Source organism: Oryzias melastigma, linkage group LG23 (genome assembly GCF_002922805.2).
Source record: "Oryzias melastigma strain HK-1 linkage group LG23, ASM292280v2, whole genome shotgun sequence".
Taxonomy (NCBI): domain Eukaryota; kingdom Metazoa; phylum Chordata; class Actinopteri; order Beloniformes; family Adrianichthyidae; genus Oryzias; species Oryzias melastigma.
In genome coordinates, this window is record NC_050534.1 from 22586560 (window position 1) to 22598920 (window position 12361).

The 12361-nt window shown below is 53.2% G+C and overlaps 1 protein-coding gene across 3 annotated transcripts in view; it reads right to left on the reverse strand.

The window, feature by feature from the left end:
• The window catches only part of eps8a (epidermal growth factor receptor pathway substrate 8a), a 21331-nt gene that overhangs the window by 2259 nt on the left and 6711 nt on the right, over nucleotides 1-12361 (reverse strand). The window contains exons 2-21 of one of the 3 annotated variants that reach the window (XM_024287500.2): nucleotides 11403-11481; nucleotides 11240-11307; nucleotides 10423-10490; nucleotides 10188-10349; nucleotides 8801-8950; nucleotides 8447-8529; nucleotides 8237-8373; nucleotides 8087-8157; nucleotides 7887-8013; nucleotides 7309-7397; nucleotides 7153-7227; nucleotides 6939-7087; nucleotides 6092-6257; nucleotides 5889-6016; nucleotides 5375-5483; nucleotides 5003-5137; nucleotides 4889-4924; nucleotides 3533-3770; nucleotides 3105-3288; nucleotides 2143-2275 (exon numbers count right to left, since the gene is read on the reverse strand). In XM_024287500.2, the coding sequence (XP_024143268.1) occupies nucleotides 2143-2275; nucleotides 3105-3288; nucleotides 3533-3770; nucleotides 4889-4924; nucleotides 5003-5137; nucleotides 5375-5483; nucleotides 5889-6016; nucleotides 6092-6257; nucleotides 6939-7087; nucleotides 7153-7227; nucleotides 7309-7397; nucleotides 7887-8013; nucleotides 8087-8157; nucleotides 8237-8373; nucleotides 8447-8529; nucleotides 8801-8950; nucleotides 10188-10349; nucleotides 10423-10490; nucleotides 11240-11307; nucleotides 11403-11461 (2367 nt within the window). In that variant the 5' untranslated portion in view covers nucleotides 11462-11481. The remainder of the gene's footprint in view (nucleotides 1-2142; nucleotides 2276-3104; nucleotides 3289-3532; nucleotides 3771-4888; nucleotides 4925-5002; nucleotides 5138-5374; nucleotides 5484-5888; nucleotides 6017-6091; nucleotides 6258-6938; nucleotides 7088-7152; nucleotides 7228-7308; nucleotides 7398-7886; nucleotides 8014-8086; nucleotides 8158-8236; nucleotides 8374-8446; nucleotides 8530-8800; nucleotides 8951-10187; nucleotides 10350-10422; nucleotides 10491-11239; nucleotides 11308-11402; nucleotides 11482-12361) is intronic. The other 2 variants (XM_036210249.1, XM_024287508.2) reach the window with 2 other exon arrangements.

The following is a 12361-nucleotide window of genomic DNA, read 5'->3' on the forward strand; positions in this document are numbered from 1 at the left end:
CGCACCAGGCCAGAGCGACCAGAGGCCCCCGCCGCGCCAGGCCAGAGCGACCAGAGGCCCCCGCCACGCCCGGCCAGAGCGACTAGAGGCCCTCGCCGCGCCAAGCCAGAGGCCCCCGCCGCACCCAGGAAGTCCTCAGCGATGACCACTGAGAACAAGCATGAAAACATCTACAGCTGTAGCCAGGAGGCATGCTGGGAAACCAGAGGACTTCCTTCTATTGGTTGCACAGACCCTGGTGGTTCTTTTTAGGCAAGTCCTCAGACTCCCTCAGACCTGGTTTTAGCTGAACGGGTCGACCCGGTTCTGCAGTTTCCACAGCGTCCTGTGCATCTGTGTGAATGTGACCCATCAGATACAGATTCTGCCGGTTGATCTTCAGTCGGTCTGAGATGTTCAGCAGAACCTCAGCGGCTAAAACAGGAAATCTGTTTGATTCTACAGAATGTGTTTGTATACTGGAGCAGAAACAGAACCAACGGTTCCGCTACAGAATCCTTATTTTCTGCTCCGTTATACAAATGATTACAAATGAATTCAAGAGAATTCCTGGATTCTGTCTCTCAGCTGAAGTTCTGATGAACATCACAGACCAAACTAAAGCGAACTGCGCTGCGGAAACCAGGTTCTGATCCAAACCCAGAAGAAGTTCTGAACAGAAGAGGAACATCCGAAACTGTGACGTTTGGAGGAATTCAGGAATCTGTGCAACCAGCTGCAGGTCAGGCGGTTCTGACCCGATCCTCAGAGTCCAGGTGACACCAACAAACCGTCATACTCACCAGACAGTACGGAGTACAGTAAGAGTACTGGAGTATCGCCGTCACACATTGATCTACAGGAGCGTTCTTCAGAGAGAATGTCTACATCCTGGTCTCTACGGGGGAGGGGGGACTGAGGTTCTGGGGGGGTCATTCATGGGGGCGGGGCTTACTGCACAGCCACAGCAGCAGGACCGGCTGGAGATTCTTCATCTGCTTCTACACTAGAACCCGTGCAGCTTCCTCCTGCGGGCCAGAACCGGCGCCGGAACCTTCAGAACTCCCAAAGTCACTGCAGAACCGACGTCTGAACACAGAAGTCCCCAAACAGAATCAGTTTAGGAATCTGGTTCTGGTGAGTCTAAAGCGAATCTGTGAAACCGGTTCATGGGTCAAAGATCTCTAGAACTTCATCTGGAGGACGGGACTCCGGTCCAGAACCTAATGTTGTGGATCAATCGATTCCCAGAATACAAGCGGGACACGGTTCCTGGAGAGCCGAGGTTCTGGATACTCAAACTGGGTCAGAACTTTAGCTTTGACTGAGACATTTGGTTCCTAAATTAAACTAATCCAAGTTTGTAAAACAAACAGAACGTGAAGGTCGGAACCGCAGATCAGAACCAGTTTGATACAAAGACCGCCTCATCAGAACCTCCGTGTCTTTGTCTCCAACCGGGTCTGACACTGAGGAAACCCTCGATGAGATGAGAGGACCCGGAGGTTCACACCCTCAGCGCCACAGTAGTCCACCTCAACTTAACAAGCTCCGCCTTCACGTTCGTCATCACTTGACCTTCATGGTCAGAAGGTTAGGCAGAGGTCATTCTGTCGCCGCCTCGCTGTGAGGGGTAACCACTGGAGTCTGGCCAGCAGGAGGAAGCGCGGAGCGTCGGGATGAGACACGGTACCTGAACGAATGTGGTTACAGTCAGAAGATCAAAGGAGGTCAGAAGAAGACCTGCAGGTGGGAACAGAACCACACACCAGACCGTGGCAGAGCTGGGGGACAGAGAGCTTTGAAATACATCGAGAGCAGCCCCCCCACCTGGAACCAGGACCCCCACCCACCCCACCCGCTGTGTGAGAGACCCTGAAAAAGGTTGTAATCTTAGGAGGTTCTGATAGGTTCTTACTCCCCCTGGAGGACAAACGAGGAATCTTTAGAGTAAAACCAGAAATCCGTCTTCATCTGCAGCGTCAGCTGGACTTCAAATCTTCTTCCTTGAAATGATTTGAAGTCCAGCTGCCACGACTCGACCTCCAGCACCGTTAAAAACCAGGTGGAGTTTGGTTCCAGGTTCCTTTGTTTTGGATCCATCGGTCAGAGCCGCACAGGTGACTGAAGGTCATGTGACCTCCTCCCCACAGTGACACTCACCTCCAGCGCCGCTTTCTGCACAGTGACCTGGCTGAAGACTCGCGCGCCGTCGTCGGGACAAACGGTCTTTAGCTCCTCCTTGTTGAGGGAGAACAGCTGGGCGCCAGTCAGCACGCCGAGGCTGCTGATGGTCCTGCACAGAGACAGCTGTCAGGAGAAACCCGGAGTGTCTGGGAAAACCCGGAGTGTCCAGGAGAAAAAAACAGGAGTCTCCGGGTGAAAACCTGGAGTATCCAGGGGAAACCCGGAGTGTCCAGGAGAAAGAAACAGGAGTCTCCGGGTGAAATCCCAGAGTGTCCAGGAAAACCCAGACTGTCCAGGGGAAACCTAGAGTGTCTTGGAGAAACCAGGAATCTCCAGAAGCAAGGAGTATCCTGGAGAAAGAACAAGCGTCCAGGAGAAAACAGGAACCTCTGGGGGAAACCAGGAGTATCCTGGAGAAACCCAGAGTGTACAGGAGAAACCAGGAATCTCCAGGGGAACAAGGAGTATCCTGGAGAAACCAAGAGTGTCTCGGAGAACCCCAGAACGTCCGGAAGAAACCCGGGGTGTCCAGGGTTCTCCAAGAGTGTCCAGGGAAAACAAGTACCATCCAGGAGAACCCAGAGCCTCCAAGAGAAACCAGGAGCTTTTGGGAAAAAACAGGAGAGTCCAGGAGAAACCCAGATTGTTCAGGAGACCCCAGAGCACCAGGGAGTAAAAAGGATATTCAGGGAGGACCCGGAGCCTCCAAGAGAAACTCCGAATGTCTGGGAGAAACCCGCGTCATCCAGGAGTGTCTATAAGAAATCAGTACCATCCAGGAGAACTCTAGAGCTTCCTGGAGAAACCCAGAGGCTCCAAGAGAAACTAAGAACCTCTGGGAGAAACTAGGAGTCTCCAGGAGAATCTGGAGTGTCCAGGACAAACCAGGAACATCCTGAAGAAACCCAGAGATCCTGCAGACATTTTTCTCAACTCACACTGGGCTGAAGCCTTTGGTCTCCAGCCAGGCTCGGACTTCATCTGGAGACGAGTCGTAGGTGATGCTGAAGCCCGGCAGGCTGCTGCTGCGAGACGGCGCCGCAAACTTCTTCTGGGTGCTGCGACCCAAAGTCAGCCTGTGCACCAGCTCGTCCTGCACCTCCTCCATGTTGGATTTCCTCCCTGCAAGAGACCAGGAGCATTTTCAGTCGTATCTGAACTCAAGTCAGAAATGTCTCCAAAAACCCAGAACGCGTCTAGATGTATTAACAGTAGAAGCTCCATACAGCTCCTGAACCGACAGGAACCAGGGAGACACGTTCAGAAATCCCAGCTGGGATCTGAACCAGGACTCTCCCTGTCAAGTGAGAGTGCTGACCACTCCACCATAGAGTTCTTAAACATGTTGGTCTGCATTCAGACTCACGGCCGGCGGGTTTCTGCTCGCTCTGCTCCCTCATGGCGGCGCCGGCGCCCACCTCACTGGAGGCGCTGCTGTTGTGGCGGCTGTGGCTGTTGAGGGGCGGCCTGGCGGGCTCACTGGCTGGAGGGGGAAGGGGCGGCGTGGGGATCCCTGCGGGGGCGGGGGGCGGTGGCGTCGGCACCGGGGGCACCGGGGTTGGTGCTGCTTTGGTAGGGAGGGGGTCCGTCCTGGTGGTCTGTTTCTGCAATACAGAGAGGTTTGCTGTGAAACGGTTTCCATGACAACAGGATGTTGGTCACTACTGCGACCTTTGACCTTTTAGATCTTTCCAGGACTTTCTCTGGGATTCTCATTACATAAAAGTTCAGACATGTTTAATGAGGCACAGCCTGCAGGAAGGGGGTGTGGCTACGCTTTTGATTCCGCCTCCTGAAAGTGGCTCCTGTGAATGGGGCGGGACTAAAACTTCTGCGAGATTATTGAACATCTGGATTTAAATGTTTGTTTTAAAAAGGGATTTAAATTGGTAAAACTGTAAAGAATTTTTTATTATGTATTCAAAAAAATGTATCTTTGAAAAAAGGTGGGTGTGGCCAAATTTTTGTGACATTTTGAGTTGAATCAGTGGCTCTTATGTGAACTTCCTGGCCAATCACAGACGTGTGGGGGAGGGGAGGGAGGTTTTAGGACAGTGAAGTGGGCGGGGCATCTTTGATGGCGCTTTAAGTGAAGGTTGGAGGTCAGAGTGTTTGTCTGAATTTTTTTTTGTTGTGAAAAAACAAATCTCCATCTTTTGAAGTAAGTGGTCTCCATGGTGACCGACTGAGAGGCGGAGTCATCATTGATGCGAGTCTTTCCATAAACATGTGGAACCAAACAATGTATTTTTAAAATGTAAAATTAGCTAAATGAAGACTTCTATGAACTAGCCAATCAAAAGACTGCAGGTCTTATGGGGCGGGGCTTATCAGACACAGGAAGTGGGTGGAGTAAAGACAGGATTGTTGTCCATAGACAAACAAAAGTTTTTACCTCGTTCAACTCTCCCAGTAACTGCTGCTGACGTGAGATGAATGAAAAACATGACGGTGAAGAGAAGCAGAAAATGATCCGTTCACTGCAAACTACCCAATGACACACCCACAGCACCGGCAGGACGCTCTACCACAGCAGCTGCTCTACCGGCAACCAATGAACATCCAGCCGCACCTTCCTGCCAGCAGGGGGGCTGCTGAGCAGAGGAAGGAACCTCTGCTGCCCCCTGCAGGCGCTCAGGTAGAACACAGCAAAGCGAGTCACACTGCAGGACAGAAGCCCCCCCAGCCCCACTACTCACCCCCTATCTGCCCCCCCGCCTACCTTAAACAGCTCAAACTCCTTCTTTGGCATCATGAGCTTCAGGTCAGAGAAATGAGAGGAGCAGGTGAGATGATGGAGGGAAGGAGGGACGTGGGCGGGGTTAGACGCCCCTACCTGGATGGTGTGGCTGTAGATGGGCTCTCCTCGGCTGTCCACCGCCCTGGTCACCTCCAGGATGTTGTTTGGCACGTAGCCGGTGGCTCCGAAGCCGTTCCGAACCTTCCACCACTGCTTCCTGTCATCCAGAACCTGAGAGACAACGCTCAGGGAATAACCTGGAGGGTCTCAGCTCCGCCTCTAAAGTGACATCACCACTTGATCATGTTTGCTTCTCCACCACAGTCAGACCGATTAACAGCTGGTCTGTTCCTGAGAGAAAATGTTCTGCTTCCAGGTCGGTTCTGGTGGAACCGCCGGTCCAACCAGCTGCAGATTTTCACTCCAAACCTTCACAAAAATACTTTTTCCCAGGAAAAACTGTGTTACCTCCAGGATCTCGTCCTTCAGAACCGTCAGCTCCGTGTTGTTTCTGGCCACAAAGTCGTACTTGGATTTGGCAAAAAGTTTGGGAGGAACTTTGATGTCCGAGTCAAAACTGTAAGAGAGTCAGAGGAGAATCAGGAGGAGGCGGACGGACGAGGAGGAAGACGGTGAAACTGGACTCGGAGGACACAGTCTCAGCCTGGAGAAAGGAGCAGCGCAGCTTCACATGCCGAGAACGTCAGGATGAAAACACAGAAGAAACCAGATCAGAGTTTAGACCCAGAGAAACCGAAGTTCAGAAGAAGGAAAAACTGTTTCTTCAGTTCATACTTTTCAGCAGTTTTGACAAAGATCAATGAAAACTGCAGCCGTTGTTTGTGGCTGAAATGAGTTTCCCGTTTCTGAGCTGAAACCTCGGAAGGTTTTTCTGCTGAAAGGTACCACTGCTGAGTTCCTCTGGGGACAGCCGCGCCACGCTGGGATCCGTTCTCCAGGTCGTCATGTGACCGGGAGTTACCGGTCCACACGGCTAACGGCGTGTTTGAAGGCAGCCAAGGCCGCGCCCTGATCCAGGATCTGCAAGCGTTTGTAGGAGGAGCCAGAGAGGGCGTACCCGTCAGCCGGAGGGAACGTCTGCAGCGCCGCCTGCGACACACGGGAACGTCACGTGACACGGCGCACGCTAAAGAAGATGGAAGAGACCTGCTGGTTCCAACACACCTGAGCGTCTTCACGTCTGTGGACGTCCGCCGCCACGATGCTCTCCGCCAGCTGGGTCAGATCCTGCTCCCGACTCACCGACACAAACGGCAACGCGGGAGGTTCCCAACCGTCACGGAAACGCAGCTCACAGGCGGGAAAGAACTGATCCTTTGGCCACTCCAGTCTGGATACACGGAGAGAACATGAAGAAAAAATGGAGAGAGCACGGAGAGAACACGAAGAGAACACAGAGACAAAATGGAAAGAACACAGGAAGAACACAGGGAGAACATGGGGAAAACACTGGAGAACATGGGAGCACACGGGGAGAGCACGGGGAGAACATGGAAGAACATGGGGAGAACATGGAAGAACACGAGGAGAACACGGGGAGAACATGGGGAGAATATGGGGAGAACACGGGGAGAACACGGGGAGAACATGAGGAGAACACGAGGAGAACACGGGGAGAACATGGGGAGAATATGGGGAGAACACGAGGAGAACACGGGGAGAACATGGGGAGAACACGAGGAGAACACGGGAAGAACACGGGGAGAACACACGGAGAACATGAGGAGAACACGGGAGGAACACGAGGAGAACACGGGGAGAACATGAGGAGAACACGAGGAGAACACGGGGAGAACACGGGTAGAACACGGGAAGAACACGGGGAGAACACGGAAGAACACGGGGAGAACACGAGGAGAACACGGGAAGAACACGGGGAGAACACGGAAGAACACGGGGAGAGCACGGGGAGAACACGGGTGCCTGAAGGTTTCAAGGATATCACCAACAAATATGACCCGGATAACCCGGTACCATGGAGAACCCGACAGGGTCAGAACCTTTTCCTGACCTGCTCTTGGTCCATCCGTCTCCCAGAGTCACCCATAGGTGGCGCTCCTCCGGCGTCCCCGAGGCGTGGAGGAAGTCGATGGCGTCTCTGGTGAGCAGAGGAACCACCACGCTGCGAGCCAGATCCACTCCTCCAGAGGCCTGGATCACCTGAGGGCGGAGGGGGAGGGGTCAGCGCTCTCACCGACCTCCACCTGCAAGGTGCTGCCACTCACCATTCTGAGCGGAGAGAACAGGAAGTGGACCAGATCCACGGCGCTGGGGTTCTGGATTTGGTCCTTCAGCTTTCCCTGCAGGTCAGAGAACAGCAGAAGGTTCTGAAAAATCCACCCAGACAGGAACCAGAACCGCGTGAGGAGCGCTGCCGGTACCAGCTGGTTGAAGGCGTGCTTGAACTTCTGCAGACAGTCGACGAACTCCTCCTCCTCCGGAGTCTTGGAGCGCAGCGTCAGGACGCCCTCTGGTGGACAGAGGAGGAATGATGATCGACAGAAGCTCCGCCCCTTCAGAGGAGGAGGTCTGCTCTTCTCTAGTTCTCAAACACCAGAATCTAAATGTTTTGGATTTTGAAAATCCTGGTTTTAGCTGAAACATTAAATCCTCTACGTAACAAACTCTTATTTTGAAAGAGCTTCTGGCTGCCTCTCTTCCTGTTTAGTGGGCGGGTCCATCCGAGTTTATGACGGAATTTGGCCTGAATTCTTTCGTTGCTGTGATTGACCAATTGTCAGAGGTGGTCCTTTTGGCTCCCAGTTTGGACCCGACAGAACCCGGATCTCGGGTTTGGTTCTGGCCGGGTTCTGTGGGGTGGCAGTGGTCAGAGTGAGTTGGCCGCCGTTTCCTCGCAGGTTTCAGGTGGAGCTCCATAAAGGCGGCAACATGTTTGGGTCGTTCGGGTCGTACCGGTTCCTCTGAGGGTCCAGAGGTCCGGTTCTGTGTGAGAGCTCACCTCCCGGACCTTTCTTCTTTCCCTTCTTGGCCTTCTTCCTCTTGGAGAGCTCGCTCGCCGCCTCCGCCGCCTTCTGGAGTTTGGTGACGAAGAACTCGATGTCGTCCAGGATGTGGTTCAGGATTTGCTGTGAAAGAGCCAAAGCTCATGTTCTGATCCGTTGGACCAGAACCGGATCCAGCTGGGACCAGCAGACTCACCACTTCCCGGTCGACGCGCAGCGCCGACACGTCCGCCGCCGAGCCGTCCGGCAGCAGCTGCAGCCCTTCATCTAAACGCCACGGAGACAAGCGTCACGGTTCTGCTGAGGTTCTGTTCAGTCTTCAGAACCCAGTGGTGACATCACTCACAGTCCGGCTGCTCATTGGTCCACGCCGACCAGGCCGGTGCCCGCCCCTTCAGGTCCAGCTGATCGGACGGCACCGGCGGTTCTGGAGCAGGCGCAGCGGGAGGGGGCGGGATCAGACCGTCGCTCTTCAGGATCATCCTGCAGACAGACAGGATTGGCCAATCAGCTGCCGGCGCCGATCCACCTGCAGACGTCTGAGGGCGCCGCTCACCTCAGAGCTTCAGGACGCTTCTTCGCTTTGCCGCTTCTGGCGTCCGTCATGGCGCTCTCGATGTCGGCGTGGATCAGGTTCGCCTGTCAGAACCGCAAGTCAGGGAGAGGCCCAACACTCCAGAACCACAAGGTTCTAGAACCACAGAGCTTGAACTCTGAGGTTCTAGCTCCAGAACCACAGAGTTCTAAACAGCTGGGTTCAAGAACTGTGGAGTTCCACAACCACAAGGTTCTATAATCTTGTCAAGCTCCAGAACCTAAACAAGTTCTAAAAGAATTCGGTCAGATTCCATTCCAAATGTTCTGCTTTGGTCATCTTTGGTTCTGAAGGCCCAGAGCAGGTCTTCTCTACCTTGATGTCGTCACACTGGAAGAGGTGCAGGTCCGGTTTGTTCTGACCCGACTCCTTACACACCAGAGCCAATATGGAGTCGTAGCTGCAGGAGTTCATCACCGCCTGGCAGTGCTGGATGGACCCGATGGGGAAGTTCTCCAGCTCGTTCTGAAAACCAGGGAAGCGGGTCAGGACGGACCGGAACCAGCAGCAGCAAACATCTGCAGAGCTTCTGCTGGGACTGAAGAAACAAAAGTTCAGTGTGGAACCAAAGAAGCTTCAGACGTTTTCGGACTCGCTCAGAACCGGGAGAGGTTCAGTAAGAACTCAGCAGCAGAACGGGCCTTCCTGCTGCCTGAAAACAGGTTCTCTGCAGGCGTCGTCATGGAAACGAGTCCAAACTAAAAGGGTTGAGTGTCCTGTGGCGCCCTCTGGTGGCTGAAGCGGCTGCAGCTGGAATCCAGGAATTCTCCAGAATCCGTGAAACCACAGATGTGATGTTAGTGACCCCGCCCCTCGAGCGCCCCCTGTGTTTCTAACCAGCTTGAAAACATGAAACAAACCTGGAGGGGCTGAACGCCGTCGTGGCTGAAAGGAGCAGTTCCTTCAGACTACCAAAATAAAAGCATTGACCTTTTATCGACAAATGAAGGAGAGGGGGTGCTTTTATTTTGAAATCAGAGGTTTTAATACCTCGGGTGTGTTTTTATTGGCAGCTGGGTGGACCAGTGAGTCAGCGGATGTTCTGTTTGTTCTGGAGGGCGTGGGAACTCCGGGAATCGAACCGACACCCTCCAGCAGCTGCTTTACGCTACACCGCAGGTTCAAGAGGATAACGAGGTTTTTGTTTACCTTTACCTCGTAGATTTTTCAGGGCGGGACACTTTTACAGGGGAGGTGGGCGTGGTCAGAACATCAGAACATCAGAGAGAAAAAACAGCTGGCCACGCCCCTTTTCTGTCTCCTTTGATCTTTCTGTGTCGTCAGAGAGATGCTGTTTGGATGTGAACCCAAACTCTCAAGATAACACTCAACGGAAAATGTTGAAAAGAAATCGGAAGTGGGAGGAGCACGTTGATGGCGGCTAGCTCCGCCCACATCTACAACATTCCTAACACAGGAGATTTGATGAGACAAATAACATCAATCTCAGTTCCCACATGGCCCGGCCCACCTGCCAATCAAAAGGAGGGCTGCTCCTTTGTGAGGCCTCTAGTGGTCATTAGAGGAACTGCAGGTTTGAATTCTTCCTAAAACTACATTTACGTTTTTTAAGCATTTATTCACGTTAAACTCTGGAACAAACAGAAGGTCAAAGGTCACGCCTGCTCCTCAAAATCCCTGTGATGCTCCCATCAAGACCTTAGGTCCGGTTCTCCTTCCTGGGGGGTCCGGATCGCCTCACCTTGGTCTCCAGGTCCATCAGGGTGACCGCCCTCTCCTCCACCTGCAGCAGAACCTCCTGGGTCCACACCTTCCCTTTGGCGTCCAGCAGCCGCAGCCGCCGGACGCCGTCGTCCACGGACATCATCCCGTCCTTCCGGTCCAGAACGAAGGTCATCAGGTGCTGGACGGGACCAGAACCCGGGTTAGAGCAGCCGCGGCTGGAGGTTCTGCTGCGGAGCGGACTCGGGACTCACCTCCACCTGGTACTGAGACGTGTCCGTCAGGCTGTTGATGCTGGTTCTGGTGTAGCGCTTTCTGGGTTCTGGTGGAGAAGCAGAGCGGTTAACCACCACGGCCAAAACCACCTCTGAGGTCCGTTTGGACCTCTTTAAGGTCAACAGCGCTCAGACAGAACCCGCTCTAGAACCCAGTAGAACTCATCTCAGTTCAACCGGCTCCTGAGAGGCAGAACTTTACAGGTTCTAAAGGACCCATCAGAACCTTTAGCCCCTTTGAAGGCAGGAAACCGAAGGAAACTGCAGCACAGCATCCCTTAGATGCAGCTGCTGCAGCCGCAGCTGCTGCAGCAGCTGCGGCTGCAGCATCTGCGGCTGCAGCCGCAGATGCTGCAGCCGCAGATGCAGGTACAAAGCTGATAACGGACCAGCGCCGAGCAAACATGCACATCCAGAAGAAGCTCACAAATCTGGTTCTGGTCTGTCAACATTAATGTTTTAATAAAGTTTTACTGTTAAAAACTGTGAAAAAACAGTTTTAAATAAAGTTACAGAACACAACATCACACACATGTGCACACACACGTGCACACACACGTGCACGTTGCTCCTACTTTGGCTTTTCTTTTTGTGTTTGGACGACGAGCGCAGGAAGTACATTTCCTCGGATCCTGCAGAACCACAGCAGACGTCACAGTTCTGACCCGCCGTCACAGACGGGCCGGACGGCTCCGGAGCCACTCCCACAGCAGGACTGAAGGAGTGACCAGGAAGGATGGAACCGTAGCTAACTCAGAACCAGGACCAGGACCCGGTCCAACAGCAGCAGACTCACCGTACGGAACTTTGGCACCGGGCTTGGCTTTGGTCCTGCGGGCGTCAGGAGGCGGGGCTTCATGGCCGCTGAAAAACAAACAGATCAGTTGAGCCCGTGCTGCCCGCTCAGAACCGCTTGGGTTCTGGTTCTGTTCACAAACCAAAGGAGCAACTGCACTCACTTGACGTGTGCGCTGGAGGAAGAGAAGCCCCCCAGGGGCGGAGCTTCATATCCGTTCATCCTGCAGGACCGGCGATCCGCTGCAGAGACGAGCAGCAGAAGTAATCTGATTACTGCAGTGGAGTCAGCTGATCAGTCAGCGATGACATCACCGATGACATCACCGACAGGAAACGCAAAAACGAGGGTTTCATCATAACGTTCATGTCAGTCAGCATGGAGGCGGCAGTGTCATGATGTGTAGTTTTGTTCTGGTTCAGTCTGGACTCTGAAGCTGAATAGAATTATGGGTAAAACCTGAGACTTTCAACAGAAAACCATCCAAACTGAATTAGAACCTTAGCTTGTTAGAATCCTCGGTTCTGAACATTCGGGTCAGATTCTCTCTTCACTCACTGATCTGTAGATCTGTAGAGACATATCTGATCAGAACCAAAGTTCTGACCCAGAGGATCCATCCTGTCCACCGTCACATTAAACTGAACACAAAAGACAGTGGGGGGGGGGGCATGTGTGATTACTTTTCCCAGGACTCTGTTTTACCCCCCCTCCTCTCTGAACTTTGTTTCCATGGAAACCAGAACGCAGAAAGCTGCTGCTGGGAGAGAGACGCCTGTGAGACCGAGAGCAGGGAAAAGAGAACCCAGTCTGAGGAGTTTAGACACTCAAACACACAGCATCTCACTGATACATCCGAAGAGTATCAGGGGTCAAAGGTCACACAGTCGACAGTCGTCTCATCTGAAGAACATCTGTTATAGAAACATGATGTCATCGTGTCTCCGCCCCCTGTGGTGATGTCATCACAGCTGCATAAACAGAGCTGATCCAGCTGTCAATCATTACCTAGAAGTCCACCGTGAGTTTCCAGCTCAGACTTTAGTTGTTTGTTTGATTCAAGCCGGATTCCCGAGGTCACATGATCACATGATCACGTGGTCACATGGTCGGGGGGGGGGG